Consider the following 22,180-nt stretch of genomic DNA (forward strand, 5'->3'; position numbering starts at 1 on the left):
ACGGACATAATAGAAATTAATTAACGTTCAATAGAGTCGCGGGTCAGGACTGCACAACACACATATCGTAGATGAGCAAGAAGAAGAAGAAGAGAAATGGCAACAATAACAAGAGCCATTACCATTACAGTTGGTGCAACGCAGCGCAATGCCATACATTCTCGCCGATAATCAAGCCGATCAGAAAGCAATTACTTCACAATCGCCGTACGTCTTGTTCAAAGGATATTATTTATTCGCCGAGCAAAGTTCAAATAATATATCATATTTAGCCTGACGTCCATTGCAAATTGTTTATACGTAATTTTTTAAAGGGGTTTTCGTTACCTGCGTCTTATTAACGTTCCTAATACGTAGGTGTAAACACAAATAAACGTATGCATCATGCATTTTGTATGAATACTCATACAATCCTCTTTAATAATGGTTATCTCACTGAATATGTGATTATAGTCATAGTGTGAAATTAGATTATTGAATATTGTCACTAAATTCATAGTTTTTCAACTTTTTGTCTTAACATTTAACAATCAGAAAGTAATTGATATGTTCGATCGAGGGTTCGTTTCTTAACCCACTGTTGATGTCTCTTGATTTGGTTACAGAAAATCATGTTTTCCACTAGTAGTTCCATTAAAAATAAAAATCTGTCGTACTTGTTAAAAGAACTAGTGTAAGTACTAGTCAATATTTAGGGTGAAGGGAAGGGGCATATCTCTAACAGCTTGAGTTGTACTTAGTTGCAGCCGGAGACATGACTCCTGCCTCCTGTATGCCCCCTACTGCAACCATTTGATTGGGTCATTTTTAGAGTTCCGTATGTCCAAATGAAAAATGGAACTCTTATATTACGAGCACTCGGGTGTCTGTCTATCCGTCTGTCACAATCAATTTGATCCGAATCTGATGGACCGATTCAGTTGAAATTTTATTTCATACCTGTATATGAATTCCTGTGACCCAAACGCGGACGCATAACGTAAATAAATTAATTTTGAACATGGGGGTTATTTTTGGGGGCCAATAGAAAATTTAAAAAAAAGTTTTGCAAACTGTATCTACCGTATGACATATCAAAGAAAGGGCTTCTTGCAGGGGTCTCAAATATATTTTTTGTTGTAAATTAAAAAAAATGGTTATTAAATTTATTCAAGAAAATAGATGACAATTGACCATCCGCGCCCCCCCCCTCCCGTTATCTTTGAAACTACAGAACCTAAAATTTTGAAAAAAATACCGAAAATAGTTCTTTACTTACTTTCTTTACTTATAAATTACAGGAAAATTAACAAGAAGTCAATGATCAGAACGTAATATGGTAAATCTTTCAACAAAAGAATATTGTGCATACAAATTTGTATTTACAGTTTGAATGTATGAGCGAACATGTTTTTTTTTTTAACTACAATGTTAAGTTGGTTCTCTAGTTACATTTCCATCTTATTCCTAGTTCGCTTTTAACGCTGTCGGATTTTTGATTTTTTAATATAAATTTTGGTTTCTGTCTATTAAAAATGATTCAACTGATTACACAGAAAACCTGGTCTACAGTTATTGCAAAAGTATAATATTAAATAGTATTTAAATGAAAAACAAAGATGTCGTTTTGTTTATGCTCGTTCTCGTTGAGTTGTGTATCTCTGTCAGGAAGCGAGCAATTATTTTACAACGCGAGGTGGTCCGCTCACACAAAAATACCATTTTCACACGACCGAGGCGAAAGAATGGCAACAAGAGTTTTTGTGTTAATATAATATGAAACGCTACAACCAATTTAAAGTGGATTGACTGAAGGTACGGTAGGCATACAACAATAATAATAATAATAATATCGCAGTAGGTACATAATAGCCGTAGTGGCAAAAGGAATCGGGAACTTTCTTGGCCATTATGTTCTCTTGTACTCTGATGGCAGTTAATTGTCACAAAAAAAACCGATGTGGTGCCGTACTACATGATGTTCTAACGAACACAGAGAACAGAGGAGAAGAGAATGTACACTTTGTGTCCCAGTAACCTCTGCGATGCGTTTCCGGTATGCAATTTGTTATTGGTAATTGTGGAAAACGAGCAATACTACATGCGCGTTGAATCTGCCTGTGTGTGAATCCCACGACCATTTCAAAGGCACATACATATAAAACAACTAAAAAAATTGACAAGGAAAAGAACAAACTAATTTGTATTGATTATTCAGTAGAGGGGTAAGCATTGCAAGGATGCAGGAAATAATTGAGCAAGAATCTTCAATCTTTAATCGATTAGGAGTCTTTATTGAGAAGGCTTTACAAAACTATCTTTTTCTCGATCAATAGAAGTAAAATTTGAAACCGTAGTAGAATAACGTTGTTATTCCTTTGATCGTTCCAACCATGCAGTAATGTTTCAACCAGACAAATCAAATGCATCGATCTCTGTGTCTTTAAATTAATATGGCGTACATTATTCGATCCTTAAACAGTCTAGAAAAATTTATATGTGATAAAAAATATGATACAGACACAGTTGGAGAAATAAAGGTATATTTAATATTTGTGGATTTAAAAATGACGTGCGATAAGGTTGAAATAGGGGAGGTGATGAATATGCTATTAAAAGTGGGGGTAGAAAGGAGTTTAATGAAAAGAATAATAGTAATTTATAGGGTAACAGTAGTTAAAGAGTTAATTAAAAAGTGGGAAAGGTTCTAGACGAATAAAGGTGTATAGCAGGTATATTTGAATGATTTGCAAGATGAAATGAATAAAATAAGGAAAAGGATAATGAAGAAAAACAAGGTCAGGAGTTATGCATATCTAAGGATTTATGCCGAGTGATAAAAATACAGATGAAATGCATGTTGCCAATAAAATGGGGGGAGGCAATTATGGAAAGTGTATGGGGGTTGAGTCTAATGTTATATAAGGATGATTGGGGTAAGATGCTGATGTTATTCAATGGGATTCATAGGATGGAATTATGGTGATTGCGGATAATTTTGTAGGAAAGTTTTTATCAAAGAAAAGACTGGAGCTAAATAGTGAAACATAAAGGTTATGGAAGTTGGAGAAAAGAGAGGAAAAAGGAGAAGGGAGAAAAACAAAACAGTATGGAAGGGAGTAGAGATTGAAAAAGTCAGGAGATGATGCATATCTAGGATATATACCGAGTGATAAAAATACAGATGAAATGCATATTACCAATTAAACTGCAAAGGGACTGGGGGCAATTATGGAAAGCATATGGAGGTTAGGTCTAAAATTATTTAAGGATGATTGGGGTAATATGCTGATGTTATTCAATGGGATTTATAGGATGGAATTATGGTGATTGCGGATAATTCTATGGGAAAGTTTTTATCAAAGAAAAGTACTGGAGCTAAAAAGTGAAACATAAAGGTAATGGATGTTGGAGAAAAGAGAGAAAAAAGGAGAAGGGAGAAAAACAAAACAGTATGGAAGGGAGTAGTCAGGAGATGATGCGTATCTAGGATATATACCGAGTGATAAAAATACAGATGAAATGCATATTACCAATTAAACTGCAAAGGGGGAGGGGGCAATTATGGAAAGTGTATGGAGGTTACGTCTCAAATTATATAAGGATGATCGGGGTAGGTTGCTGATTGGCCTAGAGGTCTAGACCATTGCTTAGCATTCGGGAGAACGCCGGTTCGATTCCCGGTCCGCTTGCCTTGGTCCAAGTTTTTCTGTGGTTTCCTTGGATCACTTAGGTAAATGCCTGGGGCAGTAATATTCCACAGATAATCTTTCACTCTCTTCTGTCTTCATTTCGTCCGTCTCATCTTTCTCACCCGAACCACCACCCACCCATTCCAATGATTCCTGGAAGGAGGCTGAAGAGGGCCTTCCACCCTACCTTCCGGCATAGTCCGGAGGGACTGCCCGCCCACCAGCGTTATTGGCTGGTGGGAATGAAACACCCAAAAGTTTTTTTTAGGTTGCTGATTTTATTCAATGAGATTTATAGGATGGAATTATGGTGATTGCGGATAATTTTGTGGGAATGTTTTTATTATAGAAAAGACTGGAGCTGAATAGTGAAACATAAAGGTTATGGATGTTGGAGAAAAGAGAGGAAGAAAGAGAAGGGAGAAAAGCAAAACAGTATAGAAGGGAGTAGAGATATAAAAAGTAAGGAATTATGCATATCTAGGATATATACCGAGTGATAAAAATACGGATGAAATGCATATTACTAATCAAACGGTAAAGGGGGGGGATTACGGAAAGTGTATAGGGGTTAGGTCTAAAATTATATTAGAATGATCGGGGTAAGATGCTGATTTTATTCAATGGGATTTATGGGATGGAATTATGGTGATAGAAGGGAAAAAAGAAAATCGCATCGCAATCACACTGTCTGAAAAAGCTCTTACTTTAACACTTATTATTTAACGGTACAAAACCCTAAAGTGCCAATTTAAGCCGCACTCGCCGATAAACCTTTAAATAATGTAAATTATTAGCGCGCGTTTAATTAACTTTGATCAGTACAAATTCTTTGGGCACAGATAGTGGTAGTCGAATTCATTCGTTCAATAAAATATCGCACATCGAATAATTCAGATTCGTTTCCTACGTGAGTTACAGTCGTTCGTCCGCCGCATAAAAGCAGTTACTGACGACCACTTACCAGCTCGGTTCAGTTCAGTTTAGTTCAGTTATTAAATCAATATTCCAATCGCGCTTATGCCGTGCGCTTATATGTACAAGTGTACGTATATGTGTGTAATATTACTTAGTTTATGGTGCGAATAATTGCGATCGGAGACGTTCACGTGAAATTGTGGCCAAAGCAACAAATCATACGATTGTAAATAATAATGAGATGTAGAAGATAATAAATGTCCGAAAGTGAATGCGCGTATAATACAGACCAAGGAGCGTGTGCAACCAAACATGTCGACGAAGGGGGCACTCGTAAATACAGATATGAGAAAATGTTTACAGAACAGTTTTTATTTTAGTGTCTTACGAGCGAAAATGCATAAAATGCTGAACGCAGGGAATATGTTTATATCACTTGTTTATCTAAAAACTGTCCCACACTAACTGAGCTTCCAAGAACAAACCTTTAAATTGCATTTATTGGACATTATTGTTTATATGAAAAGATGGGTGAAGAAATTTATACGAATTTACCTAGATTACATAGTATTTTTAAAAGATGATCCCTATGTTCGGTTCTCAGTTCACCAGGATTATATATTTATGCAGGGTGTAACAGAAATAAATACGGAGCTTTGGAGGGTGTAAACTAGATGCAATAAACAATCACATGCTTATAGTTCAACAGCACGGTTAAGGCCAAAAAAAAAACTATCACAGTATTTTACTTTATGAAGCTGGTCCTATTGTGCGTGAATTGACAACGTAGGTGTCTCCGAATAGAGTACATCAACAAAAACTCTGCAGATACATCAACGGAAAATGTAAAAATTGACGATTATCAAACGTCTAAAATAAACAATAATAATTTTATTTTTCAACTAGAGATTAGTGTACGTACACGCCTGCACAGTTCTATTTAAATTAGATAAGATTTTTTTAGACCTAGCTGATCTGACATTCAATTATTGTATCGCAATCTCCATTTTACGTCTATAGGGGTAGTATTTTGAAAATTCATTTTATAGTGAATATTACTGTTATACGAGGGCGGTTCAATAAGTACCCCTGTTAGAAATGAAGACACCTTTTTTTTAAATTTGTCCTTTTATTTTTCAACATAGTCCTCTTTTAGAAAGATATACTTCTCCCAACGACCCTGCCATTTTTTTTACCCCTCTAAAAAATAAGATTTGTAGAACTCTCCAAAATCCCCCTGTCTCGGCGATGACTTCCTCGTTTGAGCTAAATTTATTTCTCGCTAGTCCTTTCTTCATGGTAAGGAACAAGATGATGTCGCAGGGAGTCAAATCGAGTGAGTACGGGGTGTGCGGCAGCAAATTCATAACGTAATTCATGCATTTTGGCGGCAACAACTCCTGATGAATGTGCCGGTGCGTTATCGTGTTGACAACGCACCCTCTTTTTCGTCAAATACGTCTGTGTCTCCTTCAATTTTTTATCGAAGCGGTCCAAAAACTCACTGTAGTATTGTCCAGTGATGGTTCTTCCTTTTCCTAAAAAATACGTAAAATGATTTCCTCGGTAGCAACGTTTGCCAGGCTTCTTGGTCGCTCCTATCAAAAACGGATCTTTGCCCACGTTTAAATTCGTTGAATCAATATCTAACTGTGGTCGTAAATGGCGAAATATCTCCATAAACAATATCCAACTTTGTATTCATCTCCTCGCATTTTTTCCCATCCAAAAACAAAAAGCGAGTTACCGAACGATACTGATCTTTTTCCATCTTAGCGAAAATAACGAAACACGTCTCAGTCGAATGGCTGCCAAATCCAAACTAACCTATCAATCAGTCTGAAATTCGTTTTGACGTGGTCTGATAGATGGCAGCACACGACGACAACACCAATTTCCCTCAGGAACGTCCTCTGTCTTCAAACACGGGTACTTATTGAACCGCCCTCGTATAAATAACCTCTGTACAAAATGTCAAGCTTCCTGACCCAGCTATTTGGATATCAAAGTTTAAATCACCTTTGCACCCTTTTAGAGTTCTTAGTGCTCGCCTAGTTGTATAAGAAAAATCTAAAATTTCTGAACCCAGAGGTTGATGATTCACCGAGTCATCTATTTTCGTGCGACATAAAAAGAAACATGCCGACGAAGAAATGTGCAATTTCTAAGTTCGGCAAACTCATTTTCCCTTACTGTGATACCAGTGCGAGTCAGTTTCACCCATCCAATCATACCAAATTATTATTTTTTTTATTAACGCTTCATCAATTAGATTTTAAACTAATTGAAAATTTTCTTGTCCTCCAAATGGACTAAAAAGCCTCTGGTTCTTCTTTGGGCCATTCCTTCCACTGATGCAAATTTTTAAAGACAGCAACTACTGTATTATTATCACGAGTTAAGGACATAAATGACACTATGTCTCTCATATTAATTTATTACACAAACATAAAAAAAGATTGCGTTTTAATTTTTTTGCCACGTTTTCGTGTTTCCAGTTCACACCTTCACGCTATGGATCAATATCCCGATCGTTTACTCACACATTAGTCCGCGAAGTGAAGTGAAATAAAACCTGATATGGCGCGGAGGTATCGCTTGCCCACAGACACACACACACATATGTATATCTATACAATCGTATGTGTAGTCACACTCTGTCGTTGGTTGCTTTTAGTTAGTAAAACACGCTTCGGATAGTTCGCCGCTACTTAATCTTTAAATAAATAACGCCACTCCCACGTCTCTATGACACATATAACATCCCGGACCACCATCGTCGTCCGACACCTAAGCAGCGGATTCGGTTCCATGCAGAACACCGCGCGACGCGATGCGACGCGTTGTAATGCGACATTGTACGAGACATGATACGGCGGGCTAATACAACGACGAAGATGATTCGGATACGAAACGGAACAAAGTCATCGATCTGTTCGATCCGACACAATCAAATTGGACTAGACTGTAACAGATACATTAATGTAATTCGCTCTTCTGAAGGCCCTAGTAAATTAAGATCTAAGATTAAATTTAATGTAAAATCTATTTTCTCGTTCATTTATTATTAATGATACACCAGATAGTGGCATAGCAGTTTTAGTATCTAACAAGAAGAAGTTAGGAATAGCTTTAAATAAAATGGAAACGGTATTGTATGAAAATAAATAAAAGTAAAACAAAAATACTGGCATGCAAGGGAAGAAAATGTAGTGAAAGAGCGAATATAAAGATAAAAGAAAAAAAATTAGAAAAAGTGGTTGATTTTAGGTGTCTAGGAAGTCAGATAAGTCAGGACGGAAGGAGTAGTAGGATATAAAGCAGAGGATGGCGCACGGTCGAGTCGCCTCCCATAAAAAGAAGTCACTTCTGTGCTTGCGAACGATTAATTTAGAAATTCGAAAAAGATTGTTAAAGGTGTATGTTTGGAGCACGACGCTGTACGGGTGAGAAATATGGACGGTGGGTGGGATGGAAAAGAAAAGGTTAGAAAAATTTGAAATGTGGTGCTATAGGCGAATGATGAGGATACCGTGGATAGAGAAGGTTCGAAATTAATATTGGAAAGAATAGGAGAATAGAGGACTCTATGGAAGTCAATAAGAAATAGACGAGATAAGGTGGTAGGACACCTTCTCAGTCATGAAGATTCTGTTAAAGACATATTAATGGCAGAAACCGGAGTTAAGAGAAGTAGAGGTAGACCTAGATTAGATTACTGTTCGCAAACAGTCAAGGATGTGGGATGTTCTAGTTTTAAGGAAATATGAAGATTAGCTCTGAATAGAAAGGAGTGGATGTGCATGTCCAACCAGTCTTAGGACTGACTGATGATGATCGGAGAGTGGATTTTTCGGGTAACCTGGCAGCGGAACTATCAATGTAAAAAATCGCAATTACTGAAAATTGAAATTAAATTACTACTATCTCAAGCGTCGGCAAACCGTAACTCGCAAGCCGCATGCGAATCTTTCAAGAGATAATTGTGGTTTTTCAAATTCCCTTAAAAAAAATAAAAATTAAAGCATAAATGCCTTTTGATACCTATAATAATTTTCCGGAATAAGTACTACGTCATCATCATCAGAAGGTCGTGGGTCCTAAGACTAGTTGGAAACGCACATCCATTACTTCCTCTCCTGATTTGCGAACAGTAATCTAATCCAGATCTACCTCTACTCCTCCCAACTTCCGTTTCTGCCTCTAATATGTCACCGACTAGACCTTCATGCCTGAGAAGGTGTCCTACTAGCGTATCTCGCCTATTTTTTATTGACTTTCATACAGTCCTCTTCTCTATTCTTTCTAAAACCTCTTCATTTCCAACCTCCTCTATCCACGGTATCCTCATAATTCGCCGGTAACACCACATTTCGAACGCTTTTAACGTTTTCTTTTCCTCCGCGCCCATTCCATGTTTCGCACCCGTAACATACTTTTTTGTGCTCTTTTAGCCTAGTATTTTAGATATTGCTCATTTATTTGTTTTTTTATAGAAGAATGCAGGGCTTTCCCAATTTACCTCTGTTTGTGTAATAAATTTTAAATTAGACAAACGGGTGGAATATCATACGGCGATTAAATATTTAACCAATTACAATTTATTTATAATGACCATATTGTTGTCCAAGTCATAGATACTATCGTGCACTGTAATTTATGGATAAAGAAGATTTTGTTTTTGTCTCCGATATACTTTTGGAACTTCTATGATGAGATAATTTAACAGAAAAAAAGCGGAAAAACAAATTGCAGCGGAAATTTCGAAGGTAAAAAGGAAGAAATAATTACAGATCTCTGACGGTGTTTCTTTCAAGTAGCGTCAATGTTTTTTGTTCGATGAAACCGAGAAGAAATAATGATAATTGAATACGAAAAGCAATAGGTAGAGCAAAGCGTACATAATACAATAATTATTGTAACGATGGAGTAGCCAGTTCCTGTACCAAGTTCTTCTACACGGAGCTGGTTTTTTAATGTCAGTTAGATGTTGGGGAAGGCAAAGGAAGTAGTAAATATTATATTAATAAATACCTTTTTTTTTGCTATTTTGCGTCATTTTATAATTACGTACATGAGACATGAGAATTATTGAATTTATATTTTTGGATTTACAACTAGAACTTCGAATGCTTAGGGGATGGATGTTTCCCTAAGTACTTACAATACTATATACCCTAAAAATAACCATTTTAAAAGATAATTTCAATATAAGACCTATTGAAAAAAGCATCGCATTGATGTTTTATGTAAGTATCCAAACAGCAATTTAGATAGGGTGAAAGATGTGTGTAATAATTCACGATTTTTGAGTTGAGAATTCAAGGAAATTCTTTTGAATTTTTCACCGACTTTGCGATTCCGAACTGGCAACTTTTTTCGTTTCGTTTATGTTTCACAAGAATTCCTTATTTTTTGGGGAATTCCCATTTATTCTACATCGCGACGTTTTAGGAGATTCCAGAAATTAATTCTCTTGTCTATTTATGTATGAAGAAATTCGGATATTATTTTTTTATTACTTTAACGCATTTTTCTGGAAACTCCTAGCAATAATGTTTTGTACTGACGACTCATTTCTGTCACATATATTGCACATGCACTCGTGAAATTTGGTCCACTTGTTTAGAAGTCCCAGTAGACTCTTATACAATTGCAACCATAATACGTAATAACATACATACGTAGGTGGTTAAAAACTGCACCATCCCATCTCTGGAATAACATTCTCATAACGTATTTCATTGCAGAGGCCGGCAAATATTACCTTTGCCGGGAGCGGCTAGATAATACTTGCTAGATCGGGTCGTGGTACAGGAACAACTGGTAAATGATGCTGAAAAATCTGTGGAAAGTCAAAAATTGTATACCTACTTTTAAGTCATTTACCAGGTGCCTATAACCAAAATTTAGTAATAAATTTAATAATTTGGTGCATCTAATATACCCAAAATCACCTTTTGGTGGCTGTCGACGACTACTAATAAGTGGACCAAATGATTTTTCTCAGAGTTTCCGGTCGGGTTCACCCCGGTATCCTTTATTATGTTATTATTCAACAAACTGCACGACGCAATTCTCTGCAGGAACTATTTCGGAAATCAACACCGATCACCGCTATAACCCCATTTGCAACTATAAAGCCGCAAATTTAGACAGGTTAGTGAGCTGCATACAACTCAGCTAATTAGGATGTAGAAGGCCGCTGTAATTCATCATGAGTTGCCACTGGTTTTTAATGTCAGCATTTAACGTTCTAGAAAATCATCAGCTTGTTCTCGTTTCGTACCTTATACTTTTATTACCTAAACCAAAGGGTAGAGTAATGCTAATTTTTTCGTACCCTGATGAGGGCATCTGTAGATAATTACACAAACACCATAATTATTAAACCTCATGTATAAACGACTGGAATCACACATGTTGTTTCTTCAGTGCTGCCTATGTCCTTGTAAATCGTATATATACTTGTTGAACAACGCCTAAATGCTCCGTCTCCAAATAAAATTTTGCCTTCACTCAATTATTTTCTACCTTTATTAACAAACAACTAAGATTCTGTCTACTGTCACATTAAGAAAAAACAAATTCTTTGTATTCTTCTGGAATAACAATTTCCTTTCCATGCATCGGCAGATTCTGAATCCCTAAGGGTCCAAAGAACTATGTCTAGCGGAATATTAGTTGTTTTTTTGCAGAATGGAACATTGGAACGGTGGTAACAAAATCCAGACCTTTACTGGTTACCGTTTTCGTTATTCGTGTTATGGGGCCATATTATTCGCCAGCTCTTTTCGTTACATTGAAAAATGCAAAGTAGCACGGGGTACGAAATATGAAGACACATTAGGGGCGATTTATCTTCACGGTACGAAACGAAGTAAGTAATATTTGATTAAACTACAAAACGAGAAGGTACGAAATCATCATCATCATAAGGTCGTCAGTCCTAAGACTGGTTGGACACGTACCTCCACTCTTTCCTATCCTGAGCTAAACTTCGCATTTCCCTAAATCTAGAACAACCCACATCCTTAACTATTTGCGAATCTAATCTAGGTCTACCTCTACCCCTCCTAACTCCTGCTTCTGCCTCTAATATGTCTCTGACTAGACCTTCATGCCTGAGAAGGTGTCCTACCAACCTATCTCGCCTATTTTTTATTGACTTCCATAGAGTCCTCTGTTCTCCTATTCTTTCCAATACCTCTTCATTTCTAACCTTTTCTACCCACGATATCCTCATCATCCGCCTATAACACCACATTTCGAACGCTTCTAACCTTTTCTTTTCCGCCGCTCCCACTGTCCATGTTTCGCACCCGTACAACGCCGTGCTCCAAACATACACCTTTAACAACCTTTTTCGAATTTCTAAATTAACCGTTCGCGAGCATAGAAGTGACTTCTTTTTATTAAAGGCGACACGACCCTGCGCTATCCTCTGCTTTATATCCCTACTACTCCTTCCATCCTCACTTATCTGACTTCCTAGGTATCTAAAATCAGCCACTTCTTCTAATTTTTCGTCTCCTATCTTTATATTCGCTCTTTCCCTACTTTTTCTTCCCTTGCATACCAGTATTTTAGTTTTACTTTTATTTATTTTCATACAGTACTGATCTGTCAGGACCGCTTCCATTTTATTTAAAGCTATCTCTAGGTCCTCCTTGCTAGATGCTAATACTGCTATATCATCTGCAAATCTAAGCATACTAATCTTTTGCCCTTGCACATTTATCCCTACAGTTGTACTGTCTTTAATGAACGAAATCATACTAAATTAAATTTAAATTTTCAATTTAGCATGCATGAAAGTTATGTGGTTGAGAAAGAAGTTGTAGTTTTCTATTTTCCGATATTTGAATTTCCTTATGAGCTTTTAGGTTCGCAAGAGCAATGGGCAATTACTGGGGAGACCTCTTTCATTAAATTTTTTATTCCAATTTAATAATCCGCTTTGTATTGGTGTAGATTTATTATGATTTAATTTGAATGAATCAGTTATAACTGGACGTATTCTCTGAATCATTTCCTGAAAGCGACTTCGATAATAGTTAATAGGCACACAATCTCTCTTTCAAATAAAATAGTTACGAAAGGATAATTCGACATTCACATATATATGTACATACATACGTAAGTATGTGTAGCAAAAGGTTCAAAAAAACGAACCAGCTAATCATTAACGTGTTTCAATAGCGCACATTTCGGAGAAGTTTAGCAAACGTTTCCTATTCAAACAAGACCGTAAATAAACTAAATGAATACAATGACAATGAATAAGTTAGCATTAAAGGAGAAAAAAATTGAAAGGATCAAAAAGACGAGCGTATATTATAAATATGTATTGTGTCGTAGCAGTAGAAACGGTAGCAAAATCAGCGTTCGTTCGTCAACTGCTCTTAATCAAAAACGATTCAAGAGAACACAGTAGGTAAAGTCGGATTTTGATGACGATGATGATGATGATGCAAGTCACGCCAGTTGATGAAACTGGAGTATTATTATTAGATAGTTGTTCACGGCAACCGGCAGATAAATAATGCTGGTTAAATACGGGCTGCCGGTGTGACGGCGGTGCTGCTGCATCTGCAGCGCTCTTGTGATGCCGATGCTGTACCAACCGTGCCAGCAAGCGCGGCTGATATAATTGAATAATCTGCTTCAATAATAATACGAATTACGGACGACAGAGATTGAGTTATGTGTAGAATAATTTGGATGTAAATCCCGCAAGTGCCACCGCAAGTTTCCTCACATTTGATCTCACTTTATTGGTATACATATTTATCTACGCACGTGTATGTGTGAATAAATGAATAGAAGATAGAGTCTTAAAATTCCATGAGTGTGAATATGCAGAAAACTGTCTCTCTGACATATATATGTTATAATTTATTTATAGGAGCTGATGAAATAAATAGATACGTCAAGAGGTAAATCATCTGCTAAAAATTAGTATTAGATTAGACAAGATCGTATTATCCAATGCGCGTATATTAAATTTCCATAATCTTCAGCAAGTTCAACCTAATTAGTCAAGCTAATAGAATACTAAAGAATACTTTAATTGAAGGTAAATACTGCCTGCAAGATTTTTTCCGAATTTTTGGGTAATCTTGTTTGAAAATTCCGAATTTTTGGGTAATCTTGTTTAAAAAAAGTGTAGGGAAATTTGTTATTTATAAGCCATTCAGAAACCATGTTTGCAACAGTGTTCGTGACTTTCTTCATTTTTATATTAAATACCTAAACGCCGCGTTCAAGATGTTTGCAAATTCATATATTACACCCGGTTTCAAATCAACGCCACAAGCGGGTTAACAGTTATTTATTTATTTAAAGAGAGGGAAAAATAATCGAAGGAGTTACAAAGTTTAACTGCCCAGGATTCGTACGGCAAAAAAATAATGGGGTAGATGGACACATAAAAAAACTGAGAAAAAAGCAATAGGGGTAATGGGAAAGGAATGGCGAATAGAAGAAAGAAAATCTCAAAGAGAGTTGGAAAAAAGAACGTTCCTATTCGAGACATTCGTAGAGAGCACATTATTGTACGGGGCGTAAATATAGGGTGGGAAGAAATTGAAGACATACAAGAAAGAAGCATATAGAATGAATTTTAAAATTAGATAGAAGTACACCGTAATAACTATTACAAGATGAAACAAAAACAGAAAAATTGGCCATAAAATAGTCGGAAAGAGCTTTAAATTACGAAGGAAAAGTGTTAAATTTAGAAGACAATATATTATTAAAATAATACAGGGTGCTTCAAAAAAATGTATACACACTTTGAACTTCCATAGAAAATTTATTTACCGTTCTACAAAGTTAAATTTCAGGAAAATAGAAAGCTGAAAGTCCAATGTAAATGAAACATAAATAACAAATGTTAATACTGTTCAAATTGGTGACCTACAGCATCAATACAATTCTGAGTACGAGTCACCACAGATTCTGTACATCGTATCAAAACGTCCAATGAGATTTCTCTACACACTGCTTGAATCTCATTCCAAAGAATGTCTAGGTTACGTGGTTTACGTTTGTACACCTCATCTTTTACTGTGCCCCACAAGAAGAAATCCAGTGGTGTAAGGTCTGGAGAGCGTGCTGGAAACTCGATTGGCCCCCTGCGTCCTATCCACTGGCCCGACAAATTTTGATCCAGGTAAGCTCGTACGTCCCTGTGATAGTGCGGCGGAGCACCATCTTGTTGAAAATAAAAATCATCATTACCGTATAATGCACGAATGGCAGGAAATATGGAATCAGCAAGCATTGTTAGGTAATTAATACCAGTTACAGTGCCTTCAAATCGAAAAGGTCCAATGAGTCCCCTTGAAGACAAACCGCACCACACATTTACACCAGGCAAATTTACAGCTTTTTCAATTGTAATGTGAGGATTTTCTTCACCCCAGTAAACACAATTGTGCCTATTGACAGTTCCATTAAGTTTGAATTGGGCTTCATCCGACCAAATGATGCTACCCATAAATCCCGGTTCACGTATCACGTTTTGATACGATGTACAGAATCTGTGGTGACTCGTACTCAGAATTGTATTGATGCTGTAGGTCACCAATTTGAACAGTATTAACATTTGTTATTTATGTTTCATTTACATTGGACTTTCAGCTTTCTATTTTCCTGAAATTTAACTTTGTAGAACGGTAAATAAATTTTCTATGGAAGTTCAAAGTGTGTATACATTTTTTTGAAGTACCCTGTATATAAGAGTTAAGGGTAACATATCAAATATCTAAATCGAAAAAATGAAAATAATAGGGGAAGAATGGAAAAAGAAAAGAAAAAAAAAATAATGAAAAGAGGAAGGGCAATCACGCACTACATATGGTACTGGAAAAGTCATAAGTGTACGGAGATAGCTGGAAAGTTTAATTAAAGACATTGACAAACAAAAAAGAAGAGAAAAAATGAGAAACTTAAAATTCACGCAGGTATACAAGAAAATATGGAAAGAAAGGGAGAAAAAAACAAATTATTTGAAAGACGAAAGAGCAAAGAGTAAAATCGAATTAGTTTTAACAGTAATATTTAGAAGTAAGAATGAGACGACAAGGTACTGAAAGAAGAAATGAAAAGAATATGCAACTTGTGTAAATTGGAACTAGAGACGCTCAAACACACTATTGAGAGTTGTGGAATAATAGGAAATGATACAAAAAAATGGGAAATTAAAATGGAAAGAAAGGATGAGAGAAATCTTATGAAGGAAGAAAATAGCAGTAAAGCAAGAAGAATGAAAGTGTTAAGTTTATTAGTTATAAAACATAATGTTTTTAATAAAGGTATCTATTTATTTCTAAACAATAGCCAACGTTTCGCTCAAGTTGTCGGATTTTCTCAAGGTTATAATTAAAAGATTTTATCATTTTATTATGATGCTGTCACAAGACTAGAATTAAAAAATAATGTTTGTTTAATTTTAGAGGGGTGGTTAGTTGGGGCGGCATTATACTAAATACACCACCGTGTTTAAGGTAGTATCAACAAAGTCCCTTCACATAAATATGCCCTCGTATATTAAATTTGGATTTTCTTCCATTATAAAATCCGTTTACAAGGCAAATAAAAATATTCTTAAATTATTTTATTCTGGAATCCCTACTACTATAAGATATAAATAATGAGCTGTGACATAAGGGATAGTTACAAAAATCTGAAGGCCTCTTCTTAGATTTGAATACGATATATAAAAATACACTTATTCACTTACCTGTTGTGTACATATTTTGTCCAAATGTTGATTGAATTCTGTTAATTGTCAAACAAAACTGTAAGAAGAAATATAGCAATATTAACGAAGCAGTTATGGTGTAGAAATAGCAAAAAGGATTAATAAAATAAAAAAGAAAAGGAAAAATAATTTTGATTCAGATTTTTATACATACCTAACAGTTTAATTTCGTGTCATGAAACTAAGGGTAATTTGCTTTCTCTTGTTTTGTAGTCAAGAAAATACCTTTCACATATTTTATTCCTTAATGTTTTTGACGCTAACGATAAATATGAACAAAGTAAACGATTTTGTAGAAAATACTTTATTTGATAAAACAATATAAACAATATGTCATTTCTAAAGCATATTATAATAAGGCACGAGATTACTGGCCGCGTATTTATTACATTAAAAAAAAAAACAAGTTCGTCTTCTCCTATAAAAAAAGAGTATCATCACCTTCTGCATAATAAACTATATAAACGGGTTAACANTTGTAAAAAATGCCAGCGAAAACACCACACTCTACTTCATCAGGACAACAGCAATCAAACTCAAACAAGCAACAGTAACAAGGAACCAACACCAGTGACTCCCTCAACATCTACAGCACCCTCGATAACAATGATAGCTCAATCAACGCACTCAAACACTTCGCATGTGCTCTTATCAACAGCGATCGTATTAATCCAGGACAAGCAAGGAAAACCACATGAATGCAGGGCTTTGCTTGACTCTGGATCTCAATCCAACTTTATCACTAAGGATTTATGGACTCGCCTGAAACTACCATGCACACAAGCGACAACTGTAGTCTCTGGAATTCAAAATGCAACTCGAAACGTTGACTACAAGACGGAAGTAAAGATGCACACCAAAACAAGTGGTTTTACAAGGACAATGACCTGTTTGATAATGCCACGGATCACCAGCTACACTCCGAACGTAGCATTCAGTGTGGATCAATTCAAATTACCCCCTGGAATCACGCTAGCTGATCCTGAATTTTCCCTTTCGCGGCCGATCGACTTGCTAATTGGAGCTGGATTGTTTTGGGACCTTCTATGTATTGGACAAATACGAACACATCCAGACCAACCTATATTACAGAAGACGCAACTTGGTTGGATTCTAGGTGGTATAGTAACTTCATATAAAGGTACCAACAGCTGTCTTACGTCGTGTCATTTAAGTACAGAACAATTAGCCACTAGCGACAATCCTTTACATCAAACGGAAGGTATTTGGAAGTTAAAGGAATGTAACGCAACTACAAACAGCACGCGACTTATCTCTCAAGAATCATGCAATGCTAACTTTTGGTGGAACGGACCGTCATGGTTGTCAAGGTATTCGGAAGGGCTGCCAGCACCGTTTGATACTCAAGACGCAGCAATTCCAGAAGAACGACAAGGAACATACTCACATTTAGTTCACAGTAGCTTCAATTTCGACATTCTCGAGCAAAACTCATCTGCCAATAAATTGTTTAGAGCCATTACATGGTGCTTTCAATTTATCAAAAATTATAGGACCACAAAGGCAGAATGTAATTATGCTCTACTATCTCTTAATGAACGTAACCTTGCACGAATTGTACTCTTAAGGTTAGCACAATGTAAGGATTTTCAAAGGGTGGTCAATGAACTTACAAGGGGTAAATGTACTGTGAAAACAAGTAACATTCGTGGACTCAACCCAGTTTTAGATAGACATGGTCTCCTTAGNAGTCTGTTTGTTCGACCATCTATGACAAATTCAAGATTGATAATGCTAAATTCAAAATTGATAATACCAAATTTAAGATTTATATTGCTAAATTCATGATTGCTAATGCCAAATTCATGATTTATCATGCCAAGTTCAACATTGACAATGCCAAGTTCCATAGAGATAAATCCAAGTTCAATATTGATAATACCAAATTCCATATTGATAATGCCAACTTCAAGACTGATAATGCCAAATTCAAGATTGATATGATGTACAAATTTTAAGGAATAAATATTCAACATTTTCTATTAGTTAGTCGTGGTTTGTTTGTAAACTAGTATTGCTTAGCTGAGACGCTGTATAATGTGATAACTCTCAGGTACTTTAAGAGTTTTTGCGGCATATTCTCTGCCCAAATCCCAACTACTAAAGGAACAAAAAATAAAATTCATTCATTTTACTAACCTGATTCGACGATCGGAAAATCACAACCTACGCTTTCGCGTAACAACAACAAAAAGATTCAATTTGACAAAACATCCGTTTGTCTACTGGCACCGAGCGTCAGGTCTAGAGGCGCTTGTTTTACTGCCCCATCGACTCCCACATCGACATCGATGTTCACTTTAACCATACCGTCCGTTTGTTTTACATCCACTTCGTCCTTGAGTCGTCTCAAGGACAAATCTATGGGTTGCTCTTGTACATTTCGACTTGTAGATATTTCTACGGAACTCTGAAGCCAGAGGTCCTTCCACGAAGCGGGATCTCCGACTCTGGCAAACGGATTCAACCATGGCGGAAAAAATCCGTTTGATGATATGGAACTGATTGGAGTTAGAGATGCGGGATTATTGAAAAGACTTCCCAGGTTTCGACCGAAGCTGCAATCGTTGTCGCTAGCCGGAGAAGGTAGTTTTTTGGACGAGGTGTCACTGGCTGGCGAGGATGCTGTCCTGGGACAACTCAGGATACTCATTGACTTGGCATCTTCTTCTAAATCTACGGATGAAGCTCCGCTATCCGACTCCGAACTTTTGGCCTCGCTCAAAGTGGATGGAGTCCGGAAAAAAGGGACGTAGGGATGCGACCGGAATAAGGCGGGTGCCGTTCCCATATTTGATCCCAGTTGCTGTTGTTCCTGCAGGAGACAGTGGATCTTGAACCAGTTGGAACGCCGCCCGTAACGCGATCCACTTTTCGACATTCCAACTAAAAGACACTTCCTTAATCGACACGCCTTGCATGCTGTCCTGTTCTTTTTGTTTATGACACATTGACCGTTGTTCTTGCATTCAGAGATCGAGCCCAGATTGTTGTAAGTTCTTCCGAAGAACGACTGAAACAAACAAAAAAAAATTACTTTACTAACTTGCTTGTTGATGTGTTTTGGGATCATGGTTAAAAAGTGTTGAAAATACATTGAATAGTTAGTTACCTACTTATAATAATGAAGAACTAACGGATCGGAATTGGACGCCCACATGGTGGGTTCCGTAGCTGTTACATAATTACCTCAATTTTAACAAAAAACTCCTTAATTTTATATGAGCTTTCTAATGGTGCCCCGCACAATGAGGTTGATTTGCAAAGAGAATTTAAATGCAGAAATACACTTAGATTGAGTAATTCAATTATAAATAAAAATAAAGGCATGGAAGTCCGAAAGGGTAGGTGTATTTCTAATACAACCATGTCTGCAACTTTCAAACAAAAGAGGCTCGGTATCTTACTTTAAAGGAATCATCATCATCATCATGAGGTCATCAGTCCTAAGACTGGTTGGACACGCACCTCCACTCTTTCCTATCCTGCGCTAATCTTCGCATTTCCCTAAACCTAGAATGACGCATATCCTTAACTATTTGCGAGCAGTAATCTAATCTAGGCCTCTCTACCTCTACCCCTCGTAACTTCCGTTTCTGCCTCTAATATGTCTCTGACTAGACGTTCATGCCTAAGAAGGTGTTCAGCTAACCTATCTCGCCTATTTCTTATTGACATCCATACAGTTCTCTTACTCCTTCTAATATCACTTCATTTCTAACCTTCTCTATCCACGGTATCCTCATCATTCGCCTGTAACACAACATTTCGAACGCTTCTAACCTTTTTTTCTCGTCGCGCCCACTGTCCATGTTTCGCACCCGTACAGCGCCGTAAATGTTTGTTAAAATTTTAATCGAGAGTTTATGTGAATGTCAGATTTCTATTCTGATAGGTACATTGCAGAGAGGGAATGGAGGACATTAGGAGCATTGCTACGAATAGGGCATTACCAAAGAGCTTTAAAAACTATACCAATAAAAATTATAAATACTGACAAAACTCTTACACCCCTGAAAAGCGTCTCACTGGAACACTATTCAGCAACACGCCGCATCTATTCATTTCTCTGCAATAAGCCCAGATGGCCCATTTCGAAGGACAGTGACTTTTCTTCTTTACAAGCAATATAATCTACTCCCTTTCACTGAAAACCGAAATATTGGTTATTGAATTCACAAATTGGACAAAGCTTAATTATTTTGCAACAAACCGACGAAATATAAAGACTGCTTTAGATGTTACAAAACAGTTTATTTTATAAATTTTGCGTCATATTTATATATACATATATATACATTTACTTAGTATGACTCATTTATTTGTTACGCCACTGAGCAATCTGGGCTGCTCGTAAAAAGAAAAGGAGTCCGTTGTCGTAAAAATGTCACTCGTTTGTAATTTGCAAACTAAATTACTTCGTTACGCGGTCCACGAGTCCATCACATTTTATCTTTCGTTCTCTATCGTTTATTTCTCTTATTAGAAGAAGCGAATTCCAAATTTGGCGCAGAACTTTATGGTCTAGACGTCAAGGTAATGAATTACGACCCGATTATCCCAATAGTTTATAATTGATAAATTTACACACAGTTATAATTTTACGTAAATCGAACTTTAGAAAAGTCATTTCAACGTATATATGTATGCGGATGTATAATAGGCTGGTTGTGTGTGAATGTATTACTGTTTGTGTGCGTGTAGCGACTATTCCCATAAGTCACCGTGCTCATCTCCACTTTCTAAACCCATACAATTATTTGCGATGCGGCGCGGCGTTGTTATTTGGACTGCAGGTGTATATTTACCTAACGTCAAAGGTCAACTTGTTAGGGTATCTATAAATACACAGATACAACATGCATAGTGAATACCAGAGATGTGATTTATTTGAAATATGCAGTTGTATTTAAAATATAAGTACAGAATTTCGAATTTAAATAACTTTTTCTAAATAATTAGATTCTGAAAATACTACAAACGGCACAGTGAACGCTATCTGTAGCACAATGCTACATTTTAGAATTACGTATTATTTTATTCGAATTATTTTATTTAATTAGATTCTGTTTATGTCTATTTTAATAATTTTTACACTTATTTTCCATCTCTGAAGTAGATAGTTTATATATGAAATGTGTATTCAAATAAGGGTTCGTTGCTTGACCTGCTATTGATCTCTCCGTGTAGTAAACATAGAAATAGACACATTATGATAACGCAAAACCAAAAAATTGCAATGAAGTCTTAATGATAACCTCTTGACCACTATATATTTACATAAAGTCAAAGGTTAATTTGTTAGGATATCTATAACTACACAGTTAAAACATATCTAGTGAATACCAGCTTATTTGATATATGTAGCTATATTTAAAATAAGGTACATAAGCCAATTATTGCCACCCTAAGAAATTTTTATTTTTTATTTCAAAATTTTCAACTAGATCAACCTGGTACGTTACAGGAACCATTCTACAGTTCTTCTCTAGAATGGAGGGTATACCGTATATTTATAATTTAAATTATTTTTTTTTATTTTAGCTTTTTTTAAAAACATTGCAAAATGACAATATTTGGAACATGTATCCCAAGTTTTGCCATGTAGTGGTAGTATTCGGAACACCACTAAAAACACAGAAATAAGCAAAATAACGAATAAAAGTTTATGTATATTTACACTTAATCGTATTTTAAATGCTACAAATATATAAAATAAAAAGAAACATTGTTATGAAAAACAAAATAACAAATAACATTCTTTTAAAAAAATTAAGTCTAACAATACGGACAAGTAAAA

At 36.0% G+C, this 22,180-nt stretch overlaps 1 protein-coding gene across 1 annotated transcript in view; it reads right to left on the bottom strand.

Annotated features, from left to right (window-relative positions):
• Window positions 1–18,075: 18,075 nt before the first annotated feature.
• LOC108744596 (nuclear receptor subfamily 2 group C member 1-like) overlaps window positions 18,076–22,180 on the bottom strand; it is an 89,664-nt gene continuing 85,559 nt past the window's right edge. Inside the window, exon 3 of the mRNA XM_018480460.1 lies at window positions 18,076–19,393. Within this exon, the coding sequence (XP_018335962.1) occupies window positions 18,578–19,393 (816 nt within the window). The 3' untranslated portion in view covers window positions 18,076–18,577. The remainder of the gene's footprint in view (window positions 19,394–22,180) is intronic.

The sequence above is a fragment of the Agrilus planipennis genome, unplaced genomic scaffold (assembly GCF_000699045.2).
Source record: "Agrilus planipennis isolate EAB-ADULT unplaced genomic scaffold, Apla_2.0 scaffold47, whole genome shotgun sequence".
NCBI lineage: Eukaryota > Metazoa > Arthropoda > Insecta > Coleoptera > Buprestidae > Agrilus > Agrilus planipennis.